The sequence below is a fragment of the Pezoporus flaviventris genome, unplaced genomic scaffold (assembly GCF_033815535.1).
Source record: "Pezoporus flaviventris isolate CSIRO_AGI_PZ_B2104156 unplaced genomic scaffold, CSIRO_AGI_Pfla_v1 ptg000031l, whole genome shotgun sequence".
Classification (NCBI taxonomy): Eukaryota; Metazoa; Chordata; class Aves; order Psittaciformes; family Psittacidae; genus Pezoporus; species Pezoporus flaviventris.
The window spans coordinates 24,901,320-24,926,265 of NW_026892579.1; the positions used below are offsets into that span (position 1 = coordinate 24,901,320).

At 42.1% G+C, this 24,946-nt stretch overlaps 1 protein-coding gene across 3 annotated transcripts in view; it reads right to left on the bottom strand.

Moving 5' to 3' along the window:
• Positions 1 to 7,934, bottom strand: part of SMAP1 (small ArfGAP 1) — an 82,503-nt gene extending 74,569 nt beyond the window's left edge. Inside the window, exon 1 of one of the 3 annotated variants that reach the window (XM_061460521.1) lies at positions 7,507 to 7,926. In XM_061460521.1, coding sequence (XP_061316505.1) covers positions 7,507 to 7,624 — 118 coding nt within the window. In that variant the 5' untranslated portion in view covers positions 7,625 to 7,926. Of the gene's footprint in view, positions 1 to 7,506 lie in introns of all 3 variants that reach the window. The other 2 variants (XM_061460522.1, XM_061460523.1) reach the window with 2 other exon arrangements.
• Positions 7,935 to 24,946: the final 17,012 nt, after the last annotated feature.

Sequence of the window (24,946 nt, forward strand, 5' to 3'; positions counted from 1 at the left end):
TGTAAGAGTCAGGACATAGAAATAAATCCCTTCCTTACAGGCAGAAAACACACCACTAGAGTGACCCAATACTGCAACACCCCAGTGACTTACAAGTTTTAAACTAAAGCTGCCACCCACATTCCGCTCCTCCCAGCAAGAGAGGGATCTTCTGAAGGGTTATTTTCTTGGGTGAGACAATTAATTGTAGCTCTCAGAGCTGCAACAGTAACTAAATCCTAGTTTCAGTCTCATAGAACCAGTGTTAGCAGTAGTTAAAAGGGTACAGAATAAAACCAGATCACTGGGTTAATTTTATTTAGAATCAGGGAACTGATGCAAAAAAAAAAAAAAAAAAAAACAAACAACAAACCAACCAAAAAACCAACCAAACAAGCAAAACAAACAAAAACCCCAAACAAACAAAAAACCCACAGCCCTGGTGATGCAATGTCAGGAGAGGCTGAAGAGAGTTTCTAGTCCCTTACGGTCTTTGAAAGCATTATCTTTCACAAAGAGGCAAGAAAAACAACAGTGTAAGTACTGGATGATTACTAGGATTTCTCGTGATACACAGTTCCTTGCTATTATTAAAGGCAAAGATACATTATTCCAGTTGCCAAGATTAAACAAGACCCACCTTGACCCAAAGCAGTTTACCTTCATTATTCCTTGTGGAAGGATATTGCAAAGCCTAATTGGACAGCTAGAAGCCTCCAGTTGTTGAATCTGTCTACTCATATTTCAGTCTGTTATGCTTGTGTGATCTTTACCAAACTGATCTCACAGTAGAAGTATCAACCTTGCAACAGTATCACTTGATCTAAGTAACCTAGTCATAGCCGGTATCTGCAATTATGTTCACTGGCACAAGATATCCATAGAGCAGTAATCAGGGACTTTTTGGTCGCTACCGTCTCTAAACACCAGTATAGGGCTAGAAGCTGCACTTCAGCAGTGTGTGGAACTGACCTCCAACCTAATCCGTATGTGCTCCCTCTCCCTTGGTGTTCAACAGCTTCTCCACCTTAGGAGGAAGACAGGGAAGGTCTTCACCTGGGGAGGTACAGCAGCCAGTGCCTGATCCTAGAGCAACCCAATACTGTACATGAGCTGCCCCAAAGCTTTCTTACAGTGACAGCCAGAGGGAAGAGCTAAAGCCTTGCACAGGCAGTGGGCTGTAAGAGTTACCCATTTACTTTAGGTTAATTCTTGATGAAGTACACTCAAGTATAAAATAAAGTTCTGGTGTCCTCAACATAAAAAGGACATGGAACTGTTGGAACAAGTCCAGAGGAGGGCCACGAGGATGATCAGGGCACTGGAGCACCTCCCGTATGAACACGGCCTGAGAAAGTTGGGGCTGTTCAGCCTGGAGAAGAGAAGGCTGCGTGGAGACCTCATAGCAGCCTTCCAGTATCTGAAGGGGGGCTACAGGGATGCTGGGGAGGGACTCTTCGTTAGGGACTGTAGTGATAGGACAAGGGGTAACAGGTTCAAACTTAAACAGGGGAAGTTTAGATTGGATGTAAGGAGGAAATTCGTTCCTGTTAGGATGGCGAGGCACTGGAATAGGTTGCCCAGGGAGGTTGTGAATGCTCCATGCCTGGCAGCGCTCAAGACCAGGTTGGACGAGGCCTTGGGTGAGATGGTTTAGTGTGAGGTGTCCCTGCTCATGGCAGGGGGGTTGGAACTAGATGATCTTGAGGTCCTTTCCAACCCTAACTATTCTATGACTCTAAGTATACAAGCAAGATTAACACAGTGAGAACACCAGCCATAAAAACAAGTAAATAGCAAAACCAGCTTCACGGAAGTGGTGCTTATACACATTCAAGCTGGTCTTCCAGACACAGAAGAGATCATATGCAAACTACTCTGCCCGTTTCAGTTTAAGCTTTTTTTTTTCCTCCCCTACTGCTAAGAGACTTTTATTTGAGATTGGCAAGTTCTTGGGGGAGTTAAGTTAGGTTTACTTGAAACCAAAACTGCAATAACTGGTTCTGGCCACACAAATTTCAGTACCATAATCTTCCCTGCGCTCCTAAGAGCCTGTATCTGCCACTCTTCAGACAGAAAAGACCAAGTCTTCAGTCATATACAGATATCCAATCGTACAGTACTATAAACACTGAAAATTGTTTTCATTAATATTATAAACAAAGTAAACCAATTTTAATCTGGCTGAACAAGCAACAGTGTCAATGTGACTCTTTGTTCTAGGATTCTGGTAAGAGATCATTTAAACAGGCTTCAAGCACTACCAGGCATGAAGTAAACATTAAAACAAGCAAAAACAAAACACCTCCACAGATACAGAAATTTACTGACCTTTTCTGAAGGTTCAAGACATCTGAAACTGTTTATACAAAGACATGCAAGCTTTCAATTATGTTAACTTTGTTACAGTTAAAATTTTACAGCAGTTGATATCTCAGGTAATTGCCTTCTTGACAGCGGTTAATTTACAAGCAGACTTCAACAGTCAATCCGTTCCTAATGAGCCAACATCCACATGCAAGCATACAAAGAAAAGGTACTCTAGAAAGCACTCACACTGGTTTCAATCATAACTTTTGTTGAAACATCATTAGGAACAGTAATAGGAGCCTTATGGTCCACATTTGCAGAGACAGACACACCAGAACTAGACTGACAGCCTTCAGTTGACTGATCTACTTGCTTAGATGGCTGATCCTTTGATACTTGAATGTCTTGTCCCCTTCTAAGAAAAAAACATCTCCTTTTGAGCTTCATAACACGCTTCAACTTCCAAGTACTTGATTCAGCATTGTTTAGTATCAGTGCCCAAATAATACCAGCCTTGCTGCCAAGCAGTAGCACAAGTCTAGGAGACTTCTTAGCATGTAATAACTAGGAACTAAGTATATGGAAATAGCAAATTATAGCTCCTAGAGTAAAGGGTTGCCAGTTAAAATTAACAGGTTTTTCATTTGGCTTCATTTGACAGATCTGTAAGAGGTGCTCTTGCTTAAAAGATTCAAATACCAGAACTGCAACAATAATAAAAATGCATTTAATCTCTCTCTACAGTGAAAGAGGGGGGGGGAAAAAGCCACATGCTTGATAACAGCTTTAGCATAATCTACACACAAGACAGATCTATAGCTATTTCTTTCTCCTAGATCCTTCCAATTCCTGCTAGCTTTACCTAGTTATACACACAAAAGGAACACAAAAAGAATTTCAATTGCTTATCTCTTCCAAAAATTCAGGATGACTTATGTTACTGACAACATGCCTTACTATTTCCTACAAGTATTAGGAACAGTAGTGTAACTACTTTCCAGTAGTATAACACTGGGAAGGCATCTACTGCCTTATATAGACTGCTTTCAGACAGGGATGTAAAGAAGAGTCAGTACACAGACAAACACTGCCTTGTCAAATGACATCCCAGCCTCCTCACTCATCCAAAAATCTCAGTGATTGCACAGACTCTTCCAGAACCTTTGATTTTTTTAGGCTTCTTCCCCACAGAGGTGTCATCCAGTCTTTCTGGCAGCTGTAAAGACTTACAGTTTGAAGGCGACATATGGCGACTACAGTATGGCCCTACAGCAGGTAGCTTCCAACAAATTTTAGCAGGGACAGTCAGATCCATAGCAGCTATTTTATTTTAACAGTTAAAAAGGGAAATACAGCATTAAAAGCATTTCCAGAAACTACTGCCAGAGTCAGCAATCCTAATTATTACTTAATGCTTACTCTGGCAGATGTGTCCTCAGCTGTATTCTCCACCTTCTACAAGACTTGCAGAACAAAGCTGTCTAATGTTATTTGCATACCTCACACTTGAAAAAAATTGGCCAGAAAACAAAGGATGGGTTTGTTCTTGATACAAGAACATTATTAAAGACAGCAAGATTATTCTGAGGAAGATTAAGAGGTAGGTTTTTTTAATACTTACACAGAGCAAGCATGTGATAATACAGAAGAGATGTATGCTTAAAACTTCCTCACAAGCAGTGCTGGTGGTAGTCTCATACTAAGAGCAAGGAGAGCTAACTCACTAATTTAGGAGAGTGAAAGAGCAATAGGACAGAAGTAAATTCAGATTATCTTTTTGATGTTAGAAGTAAAAAGCCAATAGGGAAGCCTTAACAATATGAAGGAAAAGTTCAAAAGTGGCATTACAGTAGATAAAGTGAAAGCAATGAATGATAAATACGCAAATAAGACCACATTAAATTTTTTAAGGCCAAAGGATATTTATAAGATTTTAAGTGATATCTGGCTACCTAAAGCCTCAAAATAACAAAAAACAAAAAACACACCAAAACAAAACAATTAAAACAGACACACCAGTACACTCTGCAAAATTTCAGCATCCCTTGGATGTGACTATCTGAACACTTATATAATAATTAAACTTAATACCCAAGGTTTAACAGAGACTATAACATATACAGCGAGAGGAAAGAATTAGTGATGACAGTCTCTCAGCTTTGGTTAAGAACCCATGCTGAACTGCCACCTATCTGAATGACCATACTCAAAACAAGGGGTTTAAGTATTGCCAGAATAATACAACTGCAACTCAATTAACCAGTTAATCACAAAGATACTGCTACCCCAAAATCAGGTGAACCAGAAGAGAACAAAAAAAAAACAAAAAAAAAAAAAAAACAAAACAAAAAAAACAAAACAAAAAAAACAAAACAAAAAAAAACAAAACAAAAAAAAAAACAGAACTCAGGGGATCCCACTGAGCAAAAAAAGAGAATGACAAAGGAGCAAAGCTCACACAAGAGAGGAAAGTAAAAAAAACTGAAGCAGACAGCATTTCAAAGAAAAAAGAACCAACTAGATTCACAAAAGTAAAAACATATGTTCCAGCCTAGGACTGACACCACAGAAGTCCTAGATACTTTGTCGTGAACAGCTTCATGCTCATGGCTGAAGAGAATCTCTAGGGGCACTCAGCGAACTCCAGACTAATAACAAACATGACCAGAGATGAAAGGGATGTTGTTAGTGATGCAAGAGATGAAGGACACTGCCAGTCTGAGGAAAGCCATGCAAACAGCTGACACAGTCTGGTTAGCTAATAGAGCCATGTTAAAAATTGCTGCCTCAGACATCACTGCATACCAGGACTAGCAAAACTATAGCTTTGCCAGACACCAGTATGTCATGAGCACTCAGCCAACGCAGATTAAGTGTGAAACATTAGGATAAAACAGCTGGCTGCAACTGCAAGAAGCATCCTTCTTGATCAAAAGAGGAGGAAAAGCGAAGAAGTTTCAACAAGGAAGAGCTCAACAATGGCATTATGTGTTCATGGCATGGAAACCCTGATTTTCAGCTAAACTGATCATGTTTTTTCTTCTGTGCCACATGTCTTCTGGAAGTATAAAGAAACCTAGGCTTCAAGGTACAGAAGAGACATCTCAACATTGTTCACGCAACTCTCATGCCTACAAGAAAGTTTCCTAAACTTAAGAAAGCTACATGGATTGTCCATATAAGACCATCTCTCAGACAAAGTCAAGTGTCTTTAGAACAGCTGAAGCTAAAATAGGTTTATCATTCCACAGTCTCCCCTCCAACTGTAAGAAAACCATACACTTAACAACAGCAGCACAGGCAAAGGCAGATGGCCCTATGAAGCTAATATGATACAAGACTTAAAATAAGAATTGCCAGAAGGCAAGTGGAAATTAAACTTGACAGAAGAAAGATAATAAGAAAACCAATTCCCTCAATATTGTAAGCTGACATTGCATCACACAGTATTTTCATGTCAGCTTTCCTGAGGGACAGGGCGAAAGCAAACCACACCTCTGGCATACAGAGACACAGCATGAGTGAAGTGGGGTTGAGCAGAAGAGAAAACAGAAGCTTTCAGAAGTGCTGTCAGATTTTTAGAAAGGTAGAAAGGTGGCAACTGAGTTACAGATACTAGCAGAAGGCAGCCTGGTCATGAGACGGGTACATCCTCCAGAACCTGAGAGACAAAAACTAAACTCAAGATACATCAAAGCTTGAACTTATGAAAGAATGCTCTTGTGACATGAGAGAGCATCAAAAAGATCAGAACAGTGGATAAAGAGATTCCTTAACACAAATACAAGAGGGAGGAAGGTGGCAGTGTCAGCATTGCTGAAGTAGCAAAAGACCATAGAGGCTTACAAATGATCCTTTGACCAAGTGATGGTTAGGAAGAGGGAACTCGGAAGACACAACAAAAATTAGTTGGAGAATTCCAGGCTCTGGAACAGCCCAGAGCAACCCCAGCTCTGAGGCATATGGTAAGGAAAAACACACATATGGAATTCCATCAGCAAGCCACTCAGAGCAGCATTCAGCATAGAAATCTCAAGTGCCAGTAATGCACAAAACGTACAAGCATGATTCTTCCAGAAAATGACTGGTGACGACAAGTCTTTTACACAGTAACTGCAAGCCTGGGGGCAAGAATAGCTGTGCCATAAAATGATTAACAAAAGTTACCTGCAAAATATAAAAACCTATCATTTTTGGTGTAATCCATATTACATACTACTTTGGGTTACATACGAGGAAAATAAAGTCTTATTTCTGATGTATTAAACAACAGCACTGTGCAAGGCACTACATGATTTACATCCGTGGTGGAAAACAGTAAGGAAAAAAAGGGAAATTACAAACATAGGGTCAATTCTGGTTGCTCAAACTAGCTTGCTGTACTTAACCTCCAGTTGAGGTGGAAAAGGACCAAACAAGGTAATTCTGGAGCTAACCATACAGTTCAAACACCTGGCTGTTATTCAGGAAGTATGATACTTAATAACTTACTGTGCAATTATCTTATTTAGGATAGCATCTTAATGAATCAACTCCAGATGAGAAATGTGTACATTCTTCCATTTCAAGGCCACAGAACCCAAGGTAGACACAAACATAAATAAGTATCTACTTTGCTGGAGAATAAAACTATTAGACTAATGATCTGTCAGTAGTGTAAGTCTTTAGAATTTTCATTCACCACCAAAGCTAAACCTGTGCCATATTTAGCCAGACACAGACACCCAAACTCAAAGAGCCTGCCATTTACGTGACTGAGTCTATATTCAAGGGCATGGGTTTAGACGCTCAATATTCAGCTCATCTGGCACCTATCCCGACCCTCGGCCAGCAACTTCCCGAAGGCGCGCTGACAGCCGCTCTTGATCGATACCTGCCGGCGCAGGAAGAGGACGCGGCACTGAAAGTTCAGGAAAGGGCTGGGCCAGCCGCTGCCCACAGCCTCAGCCGGGGGTCCTCACTCTGGGGTAACGCAGCTGCCACCACTCAGCTGATGGAGGGGCGGAAAACGCTTCACAACGACATCGGAGGTTATATGCCTCCCACTGCGCCTGGAGGGGGCCGGCTGCCGGCAGCGCCCTACCGCCCCAGCGGACGTGGAGCAGGGTGGGGTGGCGGCAGCGCTACCGGCTGCCGGCCTCCCACCCCGCCCCGGCACACACCGGGCTCGCCGCACCTGCGCCTGCCCGCCCTCCTCCCCTGCCCGCCCCGCCGTACCCTTGGCCTCGCAGTCCGCGCAGTACTTGTTGTCCTCCTCCCGCAGCAGCTTGGCCAGGATGGCCTGGTGCTGCTCGTTCTGCTTCTGCGCCTTCTCCCGGCAGGAGCGGGTGGCCATGGCGGCGGTCGGCGCGGCTGTACCGGGGCCGGGCTCGTAACCGCTCGGGACGCGGCGCTCCGGCCCTGCCGCAGCCACGGGAACCCGGCTGCCGCGACCGACGACTTCCTCAACCGGAACTACTTACGGCTGCAGACGCATCCGCCTCCCTCCCCGGCCGTTTCCCCTTTCTCTCGAGCGCTCACACACACACACAGCAGCTCTGCTCCGGGAGTGAAGGAAGCGGGGGGACGGTGTGAAAAAATAGTCCCCCAGGTCCTAGTGCCGCACCGGCACGCCGCCGCTCCTCGCGGGCTTCCCAAAGGGCGGCAGCGATGCGGCTCAGTCGCGTCTTGTCTTGGGCACGGTAGTAAGGATCAGTTCGCTACAGCAGGTGGTGATATCCCTATGCCGTCGGAGGACCCCGCCCCGCAGGTAGCGCCAGCTGCCACACCTGTACGGGCGGAGCAGGGCGGCCTAAGGAACGGTGTGCCCCGCCCAGCCCCGCCCCGCCCTGCCCCGCTGCCGGGCTGGCCCGTGAGGCGGCCCGGCCTGGTGGAGCGACCCGGAGCTGAGGACAGCGCCTGGCTCCGGGTGCTCCCCCGGTACCTCCTCAGGCAGCCGCGCTGTTCCTGACTGTGCCCTGCGCGGCGGCTTGGACGTCCCGGCTCTTGTGGTATCCCCGGTGCTCGCTGTGAGGGCTCTCGGGCCCTGCAGATCTCTAACCCGCCTGTCTTCTCCTCGCCCCGCTGGGGAACCCCAGTCGGGAAGCCCTGCCCGGGTTGGGCCCCACAGAACGTGGCGGCGGTAGCACACGATGTAGCCCGCCTGGACTCAGGGATGTGCCTGTGGGGAGGTGGATCTGCACCTTCTGCAGGTCAAAGCACTTATTTTATCCTTGGATGCCCTATGCGGTATCCGGTAGCCTGTGCCTCGCCAGGTGGCAACCCGCGTGTGAGAAGTACCCCAAAACACCCAGCCCAGTGGTCTGCCAGGCTCGGTGGTGGTCTGTAGTCCTCTGTCCTTGGGGCAGGCGTCTTTCTCCAGGCCAGTGCTGGGGGGGGAAAAATGCTATCACAGCCTCTTGATTGGATGGGCACTGTCATCAAGCATTAATTTGCCCTCCAAACCCTCTCCAAGAGTATGTGTTTCTGTCTGTAAATAGCGTTATGGGCAGCAGACACCTTACAGTGCTTAGGTGGGGAGAGGCTCTGCGGCATGCAGAGGCTGCTCTGTTGGTTGGACCCAAAGTAGCTGCAGAAGTTGTAGCCCAGGCTGACTTTCCATGACCAAGGCTACACGCATCTACACTTTCCCCCCTACATGTCTGTAGTGTCCTTTTATCCATAGATGTACCATCCCTGGAGACATTCAAGGCCTGGCTGGATGTGGTTCTGAGCAACCTGACATAGAATCATAGAATCATAGAATGGTTTGGGTTGGAAAGGACCTTAAAATCATCTAGTTCCAGCCCTCTAGTTAACAGCCCCTCTGCCAGATGTCCCTGCCCATGGCAGGGGGGTTGGACTAGGTGATGTTTGAAGGTCCCTTCCAACCCAAACCCTTCTATGATTCTGTAATACTATATCAGGTCCCTTTTCCTCTGCTGGGTACTTTGTTGAGTCTGTTCACAAATAACATCCTTTTTGTTAGCTCAATTTTAGCTGGCTTTATTTTTTCTCTCTAATGCAACCCTTCTGGAAAGAGCTGAAGCCTATATATAGCCCATAAAATACTTAAGTGAGGCAGATGGAAATTCAGGTCTTTTCTCTCCCAACCATTAAATTACTGAATCATTCTCCGAATCTTTCTTTTTCTCAGATCCAATGGCGAACTAATTATCCCCTAAGTTTGGAAGAGTTACAACAGAAAGAACCAAGAATACTGCACATCAAGTTAATGAGTACTTAAGCTAGCACCTAACATGGGAGAATGTGTTTAGATCTCCCTCAAATGGAGAGTTAAGATCTGCCCATAGACTGGCAGAGTGTCCTGGCCATTGAGCTATTGTGCATGAGGTTGCAAAATGAGGATGTGGTATTGATGCTTAAGTCCAAGAGATGGCTTAGCATCCTACTTGGAGGCAGGCATTAGGGGTTAGAACTAAAAATACAGAATGGCAAAATGAGGCTGAGCTCCATTTGCCTTACCACAGTGCTTGAATCCAAGGACTTACTGCACCAGAAGGAGCATAAAACAAGCATTAATTCAGCCTGATATTAGCCATACTTGGCTGGAGACTCAGTTATTAGGGTGCTGTAGTGCCAGCTTAAACACGACATTGAACAGGACTGACTTCTAGTTGAATACATTACCAACAAGCATACATACTGATACAGGGTTAACCAATGTACAGGGGGGTTGTACAAGGGGGTTGTACAAGGGGGTTAGAGGAATTAGCTTGCTTAAACAAAAGTATTGTCTATACCTATCATGCCTACTAAGCAGAACAAAGGCACTAACCATTGATAAGGAAAAGCAGACACCTGGTTCTATTGACAAAATACAGACTGATTCTACTGATAAGCAGCTATTGATAAGGAAAAGCAGACCCCTGAAGGGGAAGAAGCAGATGGTTTATGGCTGGGACACTGACCAAACCCTAAGGCCATACGTGAAGACTAAAAGGTGAAAAGTTCAAGAAGAGGAAGACTCATTTACTTCATCTTGAAGACCCCTACCCACAGGAGGAAGACTCATTTACTTCATCTTGAGACCCCTGTCCATGACCAGAGGCGCAAAGGACCTTGTAACTCATTATAATACGAAACAGGGATAGGACATGAATATGTATAGGCGTATTGTGCAACCTTATGAATATATATAACTTTAGAGAATAAATGTAGAGGGAAACAACCCTGAGGTACGCATGACTTTGAGGAATTATCCCCATGCGTCTCAGTGCTGAATAAAAAGCATACCTACTTTACAACTTTAACGACTTGTGGAGTCTATCTGCGTATCAATATGATAGTGTTCTAGCCTAAGATGTCTTTAATTAATTGGGTCTTCTGTAGAGAAAAAACAGCTTCAACTAGAAAGGCAGTGAATACCTCTAATCCTCATCATCATCTGGGCGCTCTGAGGAACAAAATGATTTTCAGAAAGTCAGGAGCTGTGGATAAGAATTCCCTGAGAGAGAAAAAGAGATAGTCTTGCCTCTCATCTACTAGGTAAGCAGCAGCACTGTCATTTTGGAAGAAAATAGTATCTGCTTTTGTATGTTGTGACAGACTTGGCCTGTAAATTACATGTAGTCTCTCTGATTCTAAAATGAATACAGTGGTACTTGCCATGAAAAGTAGCTACTGATCCACTTCCCTTGCTTGGAAAAACCTCCCCAAGTGCAGAGTAAGTGTACAGTTTGGTGTGTGCTTTGGCCCTTAGTGCCTTTAAACTGGGTGACCTGATTGCACATTTCCTGGTCTAACTCCCACTTTGTGTGCATGCTTGGGTCAATTAATGTGGGATGTCCTTTTCTGTTGAGCAGGAAGATGTGCTACTTGTGTTCAGCACTGAAAATTATCCTTTCCTTCAAAGTATTTACCCATGCTTCTCTGAACTAGTAGAGATATGGAATCACCTGCTTCACTATGGGGCTGACATGCACAGGTTATTAATTTTTCAATAGGTAGTGCTTTGAAAACAGCATGTTGTAAATGCATTACTAGGTATTTCCCTGAGAGCTGAAATTAATCTAAGGAGGACAAAAATGTATCCTTTGTGTGCCTCTGCTGTTTTTTCTAGATGCTGAAGGGAAGCAGAGTGTTGTAGATGTGAAATTATTGCCACAAGCAAAAAAAAGGAAGAAAAGATGTCTTTCAGGATACAATATGATTTATCAAATGAGTTAAGGTCTGCCCACACCATGCTGTGACACACAAGTGCAGAGGCCAGAGATGTCACCACCTAAGGCTCTTTCAGAAGGAGATACACAGTTTTGGTGCTGAGCCTGTCAGCTCGGTGCCCTTTGCTTCACCTTTCATTAAACTCTGCAGAACACAGCCTGTGCAATCCAGTTTTGGAACTGCTTAAGGACCTACTTGTATCAAGACATATCTTCAGAACTGAGCGAGTTTCACATGGCTAACTGAACTTCTGCAGTTTCCAATGCGAGAGACTGCATTGTGTTCAGCAAAAGCAGATTTACCCAGCATGAAAAAGACCTCTTTCTAAGCTGTCACTACTTGTCATCCTGTAGGCTATTCAACTGTTTGCAGTGATATCTATAGATAACTTGTGAAATCCACATTGTTTTATATTCTGATATCTGAAATTCACTGGATATAAGCTCCCTGGCTGAAATTCACTGAATCTAGACAGTTACCTTACTCAGAAATCATCCCATAAACCCGCTTTAAATAGTATTTGCTAATCAGGACAGTATTAGCATAAATTTGACTTGATGGCAGAGAATGTATCAGGTGCAAAGTTATTAACCGGATTGAAACCAGGTGTTAAAATAGCTCTGTTTTTCTCATGCCTCATCTTCAAATACCAAAGTCCAGAAATAAACTGGGTTCCAGTTGGAGTTGTTGAGTTTGAGGATTTCTGATTCCTAAGAAACCTCAGTGCTTCAGATGTCTTCATGCTTTTAAGGAAAAAAAAAATAATATATATATATATATATACACTGCATGTCCTTTTTACAAGAACATCTACTGATAGGACAAAGAGGGAATGACTTTAAACTGAAAGAGGGGAGATATTAGAAATAAATTCTTCTCTATGAGGGTGGTGAGAAACTGGCACAGGTTGCCCAGAGAAGCTGTGGCTGCCACATCCCTGGAAGTGTTCAAGGCCAAGTCAGATGGGGCTTGGAGAAACCTGGTCTAGTGGAAGGGGTCCTTGCCTGTGGCAGGGGGGTGGAACGGGATGATCTTTAAAGTCCCTTTGAACCCAAACCACTCTATGGCTCTATGATGTATATCTTTGTGGGAAATGGCCATTTCAATAACGTTTCTGAAACACAACTCTTAGAAGTTGGCTCCCCAGGCTGCAGAGTCTGGGCAGCCCATGGTGTTAGGCAACATGGTACATGCAGTCCTTGGCAGGCAGTGAATGGCAGAATGTGCAAAGTCAATCTTAACAACTGTTTTAGCGAACACTTTAGATGGAATTTCTATCGCAGACTAAAAAGCTTGAGCTATGCGCCAGTCACCCGGCCTACCTTGATAACCAGTGGAGAGAAACGGGTATTCCTGAAGATGGTTTGTCTTGTTCTGAGACAGGTGTCTGACTGGGGTGAGCTGAATTCCTGTCTGCAAGGGGCTGTTCTAGAAGGAGGTGAATCACTTTCTTGATCTTCTGTGTCTCCTCATTGACTGTAAACGTTAGAGAGGTGAATGTCTCATACTGGAGTGTACAAAACTCAGACGTTTAAGAAATGACTTCTCAGTATTGTTTTTAATGAGAATTTTTCAGCAATGTACTTTCTGTGGGGAAGCTCCTCCTCTGTGGGGGATCTCCTGCTCCTCAATACTAAAGGTTTCAAGTTCTGATACTTTCAGTAAAAAAAAAAAATAGAAAGAGAGGAAGCCATAATGACTTCATGTTATACAATATAACATCTATGTCAGGGAATCTACAATACCAAGGGATTCCTCATATTCTTCTTTTTTGTTTAAAAAGAAAATACAGCCCCACAAACAAATCCAACAGTGCTAAAAAAAAATGCAGTATTTTTAAAAACAAACAAAACAAAACAAGCCCCAGCCTTTGAAAATGAAAAAGTTTAGTTTTCAGAGCTCAATTTTAATTCTTTGATAAACCTTTATAATGTTAATATGCATACTATATGTATATTTGAACATAATACTTGTATTAATCAATGCTTTACAAAACTTCAACTGTACAGGACAGAATGTGCTGATACCATAAAAAGAATCCTTATGCAATAGAAAACTTGCTGGGGACAAGACTGTCTAAATGATAGCTGAAAATGCAATGTACATAGGAGTAACACAATTATACCTCATAATCCCCAGAATGGCTATTAAATGTTTAACAGCCTTGTAGGGTCGCTGCTATTGGAAGTTTGATCAACAACCATTGTGGGCTTGCTGCAGGAGTGGCATGAGTTGTGTTCTTACAGCTTGAGCACTCACTGCCTGGCCCATGAAGCAAACACTCCTAGTGTCACCCCTGAGATGGTTATAACATATAAAAGGAGCAAGATTTATAGGCGAGGCTGCATTTTCAATGGCTGCTGGTTTCTGTACAGCAACTTGACCAGAGAGATATTAGAGGTAGTAATTTTTTTCTTCCAGTTTCTTGGGTTTTCCTTTACTTCTACACAGAGATTGAGCACCTGGTATTGGATGAATTATCAACATTATGGCATCAATGATAATGCAGTCTAATTTCTGTAGGTGCTGAGCATTTGACATACACTGAAATTGGAAAGCTGTGGTGTGCTTGCACGTCTGAAAATAACAACAAATTCTTCAGACTAGAAGGGGATCTCCATCTTTTCTGAAGTGGCATCATCGAGGGACATCCCAGCACATGATGCTGCTTTACCAGCAATCTTGTTTTCTTGAGAGTTATTAGTAAATCTGCATTGTAATTGTAAATACAAATGAGTACCTGGGAAGTAGCCATTAATTAAATAGATGGATACAAAGGACTAAATACATTTCAATGAGCTTTGCTGTCAGTCTTAATTGTGTAAGCTCTGAAAAAAAAATTCCATACTGTAGAGCTAATATGCACATATACAATTATGTTTGAAATCACTGCATGTATTTGGCCACTATTATCTAGTATGGATTACAGTGTGGGATAGTGTAGGTGTAGAATATAAGGAAATGGAAGCTCCATATGGGTCTGATGGAAGCATGGAAGAGATCTTAAAAATTAAATGCTTTGCATTTTCCAAGCTCACTGTGTATTTTCAGCTATTTAAGGCTATGTGTATGGTTCAGCCTGAGTCTTTTCATTTCAGTTTATCTCAGTCTAAGTTTGGGCATTTTGAACAGAGTGCCTGTTAGATGGAACATTGTGAGTCATGCATTTAGCTCCCTCAGGCCCTGAGGATAGGAATACCAGCCTTAGGTATCAGTAGTCCTTAACATCTAGCCAAGAAGAAGAGCAATAATAAGATATAAAATCAGTTGAAAATAATAAATTTGAAAGGTTAGAGAGAAATATGAAGAGAAAATATAAAGAGGTTCAGCTGAGCTCCATTGTTATTACTGATTCAAAAAAATAGTCTTTGAAGCTTAAAAGTGTTTTGTTGATGGGGTAAACGACAGGAGAGACACTAAAGCCGAGGACAGTTTTTGATCTTGGCTTCACATTCAACAAATCTTAATTTTAGCTCTTCTACAATAGGAACTGTTATACATGCAGCCCAGTTTTTCACCCCAGTGAAATCATGAACTTGCAGAGAGTGCAGGTTAAAGACTAGCTCATGAATTGCAAGCTTCAGGCTGTGGTGGACAAAAGAGAATCTCTATATACATGGCTTTTGAAATGGTTTTTCCTCTGTAACAGTATGTCTTTCCTTCTCTTTTCTATGGTACTGTTCTGTGATCAGCCGGTCAAGGAAGCTGGTTTTCCTCCTCTACTCCACTCTTGTGACACCCTACCTGCAGTACTGCATTCAGTTCTAGGGCCCCCAACAGAAGAGGGATGTGGACATGTTGGAGCAAGTCCAGAGGAGGCCACAACGATGATCAGAGAGCTGGAGCATAGGAGCTTCTCCTATGAAGACAGGCTGAGAGAGTTGGAGTTGTTCAGCCTGGAGAAGACAAGACTCTGGTGAGACGTTATTGCAGCTTTCAGTACCCAAAGGAGCCTACAAGAAATCTGGATAGGGACTTTTTACAAGGGCATGTAGTGACAGGACAAGAGGCAATGGTTTTAAGCTGAAAGAGGGTAGATTTAGATTAGATATTAGGAAGAAATTCTTTACTGTGAGGGTGGTGATGCACTGGCACAAGTTGCCCAGAGAAGCTGTGGCTGCCCCATCCGTGGCAGTGCTCAAGGCCAGCCTGAACGGGGCTTTGAGCAACCTGGTCTAGTGGAAGGTGTCCCTGCCCATGGCCTGGGGCTTGGAACTGTATGATCTTTAAGTTCCCTTCCAATCCAAACCGTTCTATGATTCTACAAAATACCAGTGTAAATAAATCAGTGTGTATCTTTTCTATGCCCCTTATGATGAGAAGCAATTAATAATTGCATGTTAGATCCTACCTGTTTGAAAGTCTGCAGTGGTCCTGCCAATGCTACCTGTTTTTGTCTTAGAATCTTCCTCAGGGAAGAGGAAATGTTGGAGAAACATTTTCAATACTTTCATTTTACTTTTTCTCCTTTAAGATAATTTCATACTGGGGCAGACAGAGGGGGTGGGTCGTAGCAAATCATACTGGCTTCTGAGTTTCTCTGAAGTCCAGAGATGCTGAAGAAGGATCATTTCTACTTCAAAAGCTGGATATTTTTAGTGAGCAGCGAGTCTTTTATCAATAAAAGTATGTCCATAGCACTCACGAGCTGAGCTCCTATCTGCAGGAAAACATGTTTTGCCTCAGCCACTGGATACACAAAAAACTGAGAAAAGTGATTTGCTGTGAGAAAGAAAAAGAGTAATCTCTTCCTTCAGCCCTACTGCGATCCACCACTTAAGGAGAAGCATACTTGGATGTGTTCACAGGGCAGTGGCTACATCTGGCAACTGAAGAAATCTGGGTGACTGCCCCTTGCATCATGGAGTCAATGATGGTTACTGTGATGTTTTCCTTGTTTTGTGTACAAAACGTGCAGTTACACTACACAGAAAGTGTGATTTCAGGAGAATCTGAGCTCTGACTCCAAGAATTTGCAGCTCTTGAAGAGCAGCATGTCCCTACACAGTGTGTGCAAGAGTGGGGTCTTTGCACAGGCATCTGACTAGGATTCCCTCCAGCTCCTTAACTTGCTTCACCTTTTTACTGCCTCACTTACCTGGCATGTTGTCTTTACTGACACAGGCCTAGAGAGATATACAGTAAAAAAGAAAAAATAATGCTGCAATGTCTTTGCTTATATCACTACAGCATCTTTGACATCAAAGTCCTGCTCAAAATACTAGTACAGTATTTTGCAACAGGGATTTTCTAAAAGCAATGCTATTTTGATTGTTTAAAAATAGACTTCTATCTCTAGAAACTACATTGAATTTTCTCTTTTATGGCTTAATGATTTGTTGTTATGACAGACTTAATCAATCTGATGAGTCTATGTTCAACATTCTGGCAAACACAATCAGCCATGGAGTGTTTTCTTATTCCCCAAAGGCACATTGTTTCCATGTTTATTTCATTCTGATGTTTTATCTAGAAACCATATTTCTTTTTCTTGGAGAAAAGTGTACTGTTCCAAGTACATTGAAAGCCATATGTTTAATTTACTGAATATAAAATGATCTTTTTATTTAGTAAGTGAAAGGAGGAAGTTATAGAACAAAAAATCCAGCTAGATAACGGGTGCAGAAGTTACAGAGATAAAAAGGAAAAGATTCAGCATATAAAAATCACAGGGCAGATTTAAAGGCAGTTTTTAGTAATAAAAAAGACTGTTAGAGCCTCCAAGACAAGTCCCGTGTCTTATTTCTAAAAGCGATCTACACAATGTCCATTTGTTTGACTGCAAGATCACGATCTATTTTCCGTAACTCATTGCTTGCTTTTGAATCTTCATCTTGTGTTCTTTAACGTCACTTATCTACCAGACTATTCTAGGGCCTTTGAAGTGCAGAAAGATGATCTATTTTCAGGCTTTACTCCCATGCAGAGTTCCAGTATGTGCTGCAGGTCTTTGGGGGAGGGATTTGTCTCCTGAAATATATGAAGCATGTTATTGAGTAGTCTAAAATACTGAATAAAAAAGAAAGCAGAGAGATTCTAGGCTAAAAGAAAAGAATGTAAAAAAAAAGAAGTGTGTCTTCTATGTGATGTTGTCTACTAAAGAGGACCATTGTTTAATGAACACTGGGTTTTTTTCATTTCAGTACATGTTTCTGTGAAGGCAGATTAAGGTTGTGGAGCAACAGAACTCACCGTTTCTGTTCCTCACAAAGTGCAGGTCAGATCCTATCATATGGAGTGGTTTCTACCTTTCCTATGGCAGGAAAGGTAATAAAATTTGTTGTCATGATAGAATAACTGCTCCTTCATAATAACAGCTTTAGTGCATTGCTTAGACCCTCCTCATGTTCTTGGATACTGTGCAGAAAGGGCCTTTCTTAACTGGGCCAGTTTTAGGAATGACCTGGGACATGCAGACTATTGAAATAAGGCGTCAGTGCAACACTTGAAGATATTTTGTGTTAGGATAATTTAGACTAAAAGCTCTATTTGAATATTGTTATGTTAATACAGCACCTTTAATAACAGCCTAGTGCTAGGCAGGACATAATTGCTTGCCCTCTGGAGGATAATTTGAAATGAGCAATGTTGTCCTTACAACTTTGATGATTTGAGATCATCCCTGAACCTTCAGTTTAAATGCCACACTCAAGGCCAGCTGTTATCTCACTGTATTCTATACATATAGTCTGATAAGACTCACAGTACAGTCTGGTAGACTATCATGTGCTGTCTTTTAGCCTGATGGGAATTGTCTTTAATATCCATGCATAGAGTATTTGTGTCCATGACAGCTGTTCAGTGCCAGGTAAGACTTTTGGTGTTCTCTTTATTAGTGGTCAGCCTTAGCAGAAGACTCTTAACAAGCAAATTAACAATAGTTAAGATTAAAATAAAATGAGCATAAAATGATATATATTAATATATAAATATAAAAGTAAATAGTATCTATTTTTTAATAAATACATAAAATATAATATACAAAAGTATATAAAATAATACACTTTTAAGTGATGTCAATTAATACAAATTTATAGTTCTAACAAATCAGAGATTTTACCCAAGTGAAACAGTTCTTAAATTCTGATAATCATGCAGACATGTAAACTGTCATCCTTTTGACACACTATTCAGTAGAAATCCTAATTGGAGTGATAAACTGTACTGCTGAATCGTTTCAACTCACTCAGGGGAGACTTATGATCATTGTGTGACTTTTAACCATTGGAAAAAGACAGAATAGAAATGGATTAAGATTGTATCTGATGGAAAGCTGTTGTTGGACAGGTGTCTTCCTCTGCTGTTTCCATGGGAGGTGGTGCCTTCCAGTTTGATTAGACTTGGATGTTAACAAATATTTAGTTTCATTTCTAGTTTGGGTCTGTTTTCCATGAAATCTCACAAGATCAACAGTAAGTTTTTCTGTCTCCCAGATTATTCTGAAGTCCCCTGTAAGTCAAAAAACTGCAAGCAATTCATAGCTTCCTCTGGTTTTAGCTGTGCCTCAGATAACCAAGCAGCAAATGGCCCTGGGTGTCACACCAGTACTGAAGTTTATCCATGTCAGTGTTATGAGAGTTCTTTATATTCTCCATGACTTACTTGCTTTGCATTCTCATAGTTAAAGACAAGGTTTCATGTCCTTTGAGTTGCAATGTTCAGAGACATGACAGATTAACTAAGCTGTTTAAATGGCTCCCTAATTTTAGGGTAGTTTGCTTGACATTGATGGTGTAATTAAAAATACAATTCTGAGCTTTTTCCTCATTTTCATAGCACGCATTTCCAAAACCTACTAGTATCATTTAAAAGAAAAGAAAAAATAATTTCCTATGGCTTTCTTTTTTGACTGAAGATTTAATTTACCTCACTTCTGCTCTGCACAATATTGTAAACAGGCAGCTTTGTCAACACATGTAATGTAGGTTTTCTTGTACTTCCCTGTGATGTGTCTGGGGGGTGTACTCAGAGACAGCATCTTTGTCTGGATGAAATGGGTCTAATCTCCCTGGCAGTGGTTCAAGGCCAGGTTGCACGAAGCCTTTTGTGAGATGGTTTAGTGTGAGGTGTCCCTGCCCATGGCAGGGGGGGTTGGAACTAGATGGTCTTAAGGTCCTTTCCAACCCTAACTATTCTATGATTCTATGATTCTAATCCAATACAGGCGGACCAAGTCTGCTTTTGGCCAAGTCATTCCACCTCCAACAGCTTAGTTTTCCCATCTGTATAATGAAGATGATGTACTGACCTCCTTTTAAAGTGTTACCAGATTTACAGAGGTGAAGTGCTGCTAAAGAACACTTTATTATCAAGTTCTGCATCCTTGGAGCTTGGATTAAGTTGAAAGCATTTGCCTTGTGCTCGTTTGTTCTTCCTGAAACACCTATCTGCTTTGTATTTATTTTTAGAAGACAGCATGAATTTTGAGGTTCAAGGAAATGCTTCTTGCACTTGAGAGCCTCTGTCTTCCTTTGTTGACCCTTTATGGCATCAACCTGTCTCAGATATAGGAGTGTTTCTGGAATGACTGACTCAGTGACTCATCCTAGAATTGAAGCTCCCAAGAATCAGGAGAGCAGAACTGGAAGGTAAGCAGGTTTTCCCACTTCTGATCCTATTTCTGGCTGAAACTAAAATATCCCATGTGACTTGTATTCCATACAGCCTAGGCTGAAGACTGGTACCCTTGATGTACATAATTCACAAATCAGTTTGGGGGCATTAGGAAATAGCCTGGCACATATTTCCAGATTACTTTGTGAGAAATACTACAAGAGCCATCAGCATGAGAAACAGCAGATGACAGAAAAATGCTGCTGCTGCCTGATGATGTGTGAACAGTTTGGCCGGCTTAGGCAGGGGATCTATGGAAAGACACTTCGTGAATCCCCAGCGTTCTGAGGTGAGTACTTGGGAGGAGGCTGCAGGACCCTGAGCTATAGCTACAGCCAGCTTGCAGCCAGCAGTATTTCATGATGCTTGAGAAGTTCTTGCAGTCAAAAAAAAGCGGGGTGAAAGGTGCAGAGCCTGCAGAGCTGGTCTCCAGCTGAGGTACCCAGTCAGTGGGTGCTAGTTGGGCTTGAAAATGCATGCGGGGTTCTCTATGTCTTGCTTTGGCTGTGGTGCTTATATGTGTGGAGGAGAGCCTTCTGGTTTAGTCCTAAAGCTACCATCTTTCATCTATGGTCAGAATCAAAAGGTCCTACTGTTTTTTTATGGAAAAGCCCCTTGTTGGTCAACTAAAAAGAGAGAACAATTTTTTTTTTTAAAGCATTTTTACTTTTATTAATACAAATGTGGATGAAGGAGAATATTTTCAAATATATCAGGTGAAATCTGTATGTGCTTTGTTATTAGGGAATGATTGCTGTGAGGAGTCCTACTCTTTTCCTTTAAACATTTGAAGATAAACAACTTCCATAGCTGCAACTCGTTTAAACTATACTTTTATCATAAACACTATGAAAAAATACTGGCTTTTATTAGAAAAGTGAAGAACTCGACAGTCAATTGAAGTTAAGAAGAAATGGGATTTCTCCTCCTGCAACTAACCTGATTTTAATGTTAATGAAACCCTTACAAAAAAAAAACCAAAAACCCAAAAAAACTCCAGGAAGGGTAAAATCTGAGAAATAATACTGCATGTTACAGAAAAGAACTGCTTTTAAGTGGTTAACAGAGCCTAAGGTGTTGCACAAGCACTGATGAGATTGCTCCTTCCAAGTTTTATTTTGGTCACAGACATACTTGGTCTGAGGAAGACACATAGAACTGTAGACAGTCTGTGAATGTGACACCGTGGTTCAGTGTGTCAAAATCAGGGGTTTAGTTGATGTTTTCCAAGTTGATGTGCCTGAGGGTGCTGTGCTTATTTTCACCTCAGTCTAACTGGTAGATGCAGCCTATCAATCTTCTCTTTCTCTCTCCCCTGGTGTGGCCTTTAGTGGAGCCCCGTTACACAGCTTTAGCTGAGGCATGCCCCTGTACTATATGAAGCAGCCTGTAGATGTTGACTGTTAGGGAGTCTGAGAAACAAACTCTTTCCTTCACAAATGAGTTGATTCGCACCTTTCTGAACAGCCTTACCTCAGATGTTGTTCAGATGCCTCCACATTATGATGTTATGTGTCACCCTGGTCAGGATGCTTGTATTCAGCATTGATTCTCCTCATGTATTTCAGCTTGCATTGTCTTGTATGTGCAGTGAAAATAATCCTATCTTCTTACTGTAAGGTTTTAGATCAATAATTTATCCAGAATTCTGTTGATACCTATTTCTTCTTTGAGGGAGTGGGCAAACACATGTTAATGCAACAATGAACCCCCAAGCAACAGTGTCAGCAGCCTGTAGAGCAGAGTGGGACTTAGTCTTTGCTCTGCTGCTTTCTCAGGCTGTACACAGTATCCATGGTTCTTTGCCTTTAAAAATATCCAAGAGTACTAACATCTGAGCACTTTTTAGAGAGATGTGAATATATCACATTTGAGTTGATTCTTATTCAAGTAGTAAGCAAGGGGTATATGTACAGGTATATTTCCAAAGAAAGTTTTAATTACTCCCGTCCTCTGCAGACCCTCATTCCTTACCACATGCAGTAACTGGCATTCCCCACCATCAGCCAGCCTGAATAAATTCATTCACACAATCTTCATTGTTCTTGCACTCTTCTTGTTTTTCTTGCTCTTAAACACACTTCAGCCACAACTGACGTGGTTGAGTTCACATGACCCAGCCCTCAGAGCACTGCTGACCATTTATTAACAGAGAGAACACTGATTACTGAGCATTAAGCTCTATGTATTTTCCAAATTCTTCCCATTGTTTCCTGATGATGCAAAGGAAGTGTTTTGTGGCAGTTCTGTTTCTGTGACCATTGCAGAACAGCAGCGCAGCCTGTAAGTAGAAGAGCAAACACCACGAGGTGCAGAAGCTGCACAAGCCACAGCTGGATAAGAAGATTAAGGTATGGGCTATATTTGGCCAGGAATTGTTTTTTTAATGTCAGGGATACAGCAGACTGTGCGTACCTGGGGAGAAACTGAGAATGACATAGTCCTCCAACCTCCTGTTTTGGCACATGCAATTAAAAGGCAGGATAAAGATCATGGAAATAAGATGCTGTTCATGTTAGAATTTCAGGTGGAAATAAAAGTAATTAAGTAACATATATGAGTGGGATTGAATGCTGTATGAATATCTAAAAGTGAGGATTCACCTATGAATGTAAATTTTTAAAACAGAACTAAACAAAAGACTGAAATAATCAGATTTCTCCACTAAGAAGTAAAACTGCATCTGACAGCATTTCAAATTTTATTCTGTCATTATTCTGAAGCATAATCACAGAATGGTCTGGGTTGGGAGGGCCCTTCAAGGTCACCCAGTTCCAACCCCTTGCCACAGGCAGGGACACCTTCCACTAGACCAGGTTGCTCAAAGCCCCATCCAACCTGGCCTTGAACACTTCCAGGAATGCGGCAGCCACAGCTTCTCTGGACAACCTGTGTCACTGTCTCACCACCCTCACAGGGAAGATTTTTTTCCCAATGTCTAATCTAAATCTCCTCTCTTCCAATTTAAAGCCATTTCCTACATGTCTTCGTAAAAAGTCTCTCCCCAGACTTACTGTAGCCCCCCTTTAAGTACTGGAAGCTGCTCTAAGATCTCCCCAGAGCCTTCTCTTCTCCAGGTTGAACAAGCCCAACTCCCTCAGCATGTCTCCGTAGAAGAGGTGCTCCAGTTCTCTGACCATCTTCATGGCCCTCCTCTGGACTTGCTCCAAAAGGTCCATGTCCCTCTTGTGCTGGAAGCCCCAGAGCTGAATGCAGAATTCCAGGTGGGGTGCCACCAGAGAGGAGCAGAGGCAGAGAATGATGCTGTTATTGCAAATAAGAAATACCTGACATGCCTTCTTGTGGCTTCAGTTGAGTATTTACAATAAGGAAAAAAACAAACTCTTCATTCACATTGGATCCAGTCTCACGTACATTAAAGTCAGTAGAAATGTTACAGTTACTCAGGTCTCTGGTATCTGAAATTTGTTCTCTATACTACTTTCACTTAATGATGTTTATCTTTTTATTAACTATGTTTTTCCACTCAAGAAACACTACAAGTCCTCTTGACTAACTAAAGCATTAAAAAATAAACTGTAAGAAGCAATTTCAAAGGAGAAGCTGATCAAATGCTCCTTAAATTGTTTCCAAAGGCGATTTATACTTTTGTATATTAGCTCTGTTGCTTGGCAGTTGATTTTGTGTACCAGACACGGGACTGCTTGAGCAACATGGGACCTGAAAGAATTGTACTGAAAACTACACATGCAAAATAGCTGAACTATAAGACTATGGTAAGAGATAATGGAAGACTGAAACAGAAAATGGTTCCATCACTGCTCTACAATGCCTGCCATGGAGGGACCTCTCCCAGAGCACTGGGGGATACCTCTGTCAGGTGAAGGGTACCGGCTGAGCTGGATTTGGGGTATAGTTCCAGCAGATGTTGTTCTGTTACAGTTTGGTGTTTGCCGTCAGGTTTCCTCTCTCATGACCACAAAAATACGAGCTGGCTAAACAACTCCTCAGCAGTGGAGATGAGACATCAGTATTTACCTTTTACACCAGTCTTGATCTGCCTGTAACTTTTTTAGTTTTTAAAATGGTATCAAATATTTATAGATAAACAAACTGCAGAAGAAACACCATTAGCTTTAGTTTTACTGCCTAAAATATTTTATTATAATTGTTAGCTATCGAGCTTTGATACATTGTGAAATGGTTTCATGAAGTGCGAACCTCCCACACAGGGATGAAATCTGCCAACACTTCTGTATTAGGTGTGTATATATATGTGAATAAGGATATGCAAATGTATGTAGATATTCATGTTCTAGAAATGGTTACAGTTTCAGTTTCAGCTCTGTGTGGGAGGCTGTTATTGAAAGAATTTCCTTCCACAGAGAGGAACAACATACACATTTTCTTTTGCCAGAGACAACCAGAGAGGAGAACTGCATGCCTGAGACTTGTCCAGAGTACCAGAGATGCAGGAGTCCAGCCCACTGTCTGTAGGGTAGCCAGGAGTGCTCGAGTAGTTCCAGGGACAACCTGGGCTTTGCAGGTTGCCTGCCCCTGGAGAGGACAATGTGGGGGTGCAGCTAAGCAAGACTCAGCTATCCTGCACCCACATGGGATAGCAGGAAAGATCAGTGAGTCATCCTGTCTGCAGCTGCTTGGGTTTGCCTAGCCCACAGCCAAAGAATGGGGGAAGAGAGCTGAAAGTCCTGGGAGTGAGGTGGTGGGAAAGGATGATGTACTGGGAATTGGATGCAGCACAGAGGGAGCTGTGACATTTAGTGGTATGCTAGGTCATATTGTACACATCTTATTGTTCACAGGGAACTAAGTTGACTGGCTAGGGGAAACTCTCTAACAGATGTTACAGTGACCTTGGCATTCAGCAATGGAAGGAAGGACTCCAGAAACAAGGACCTGT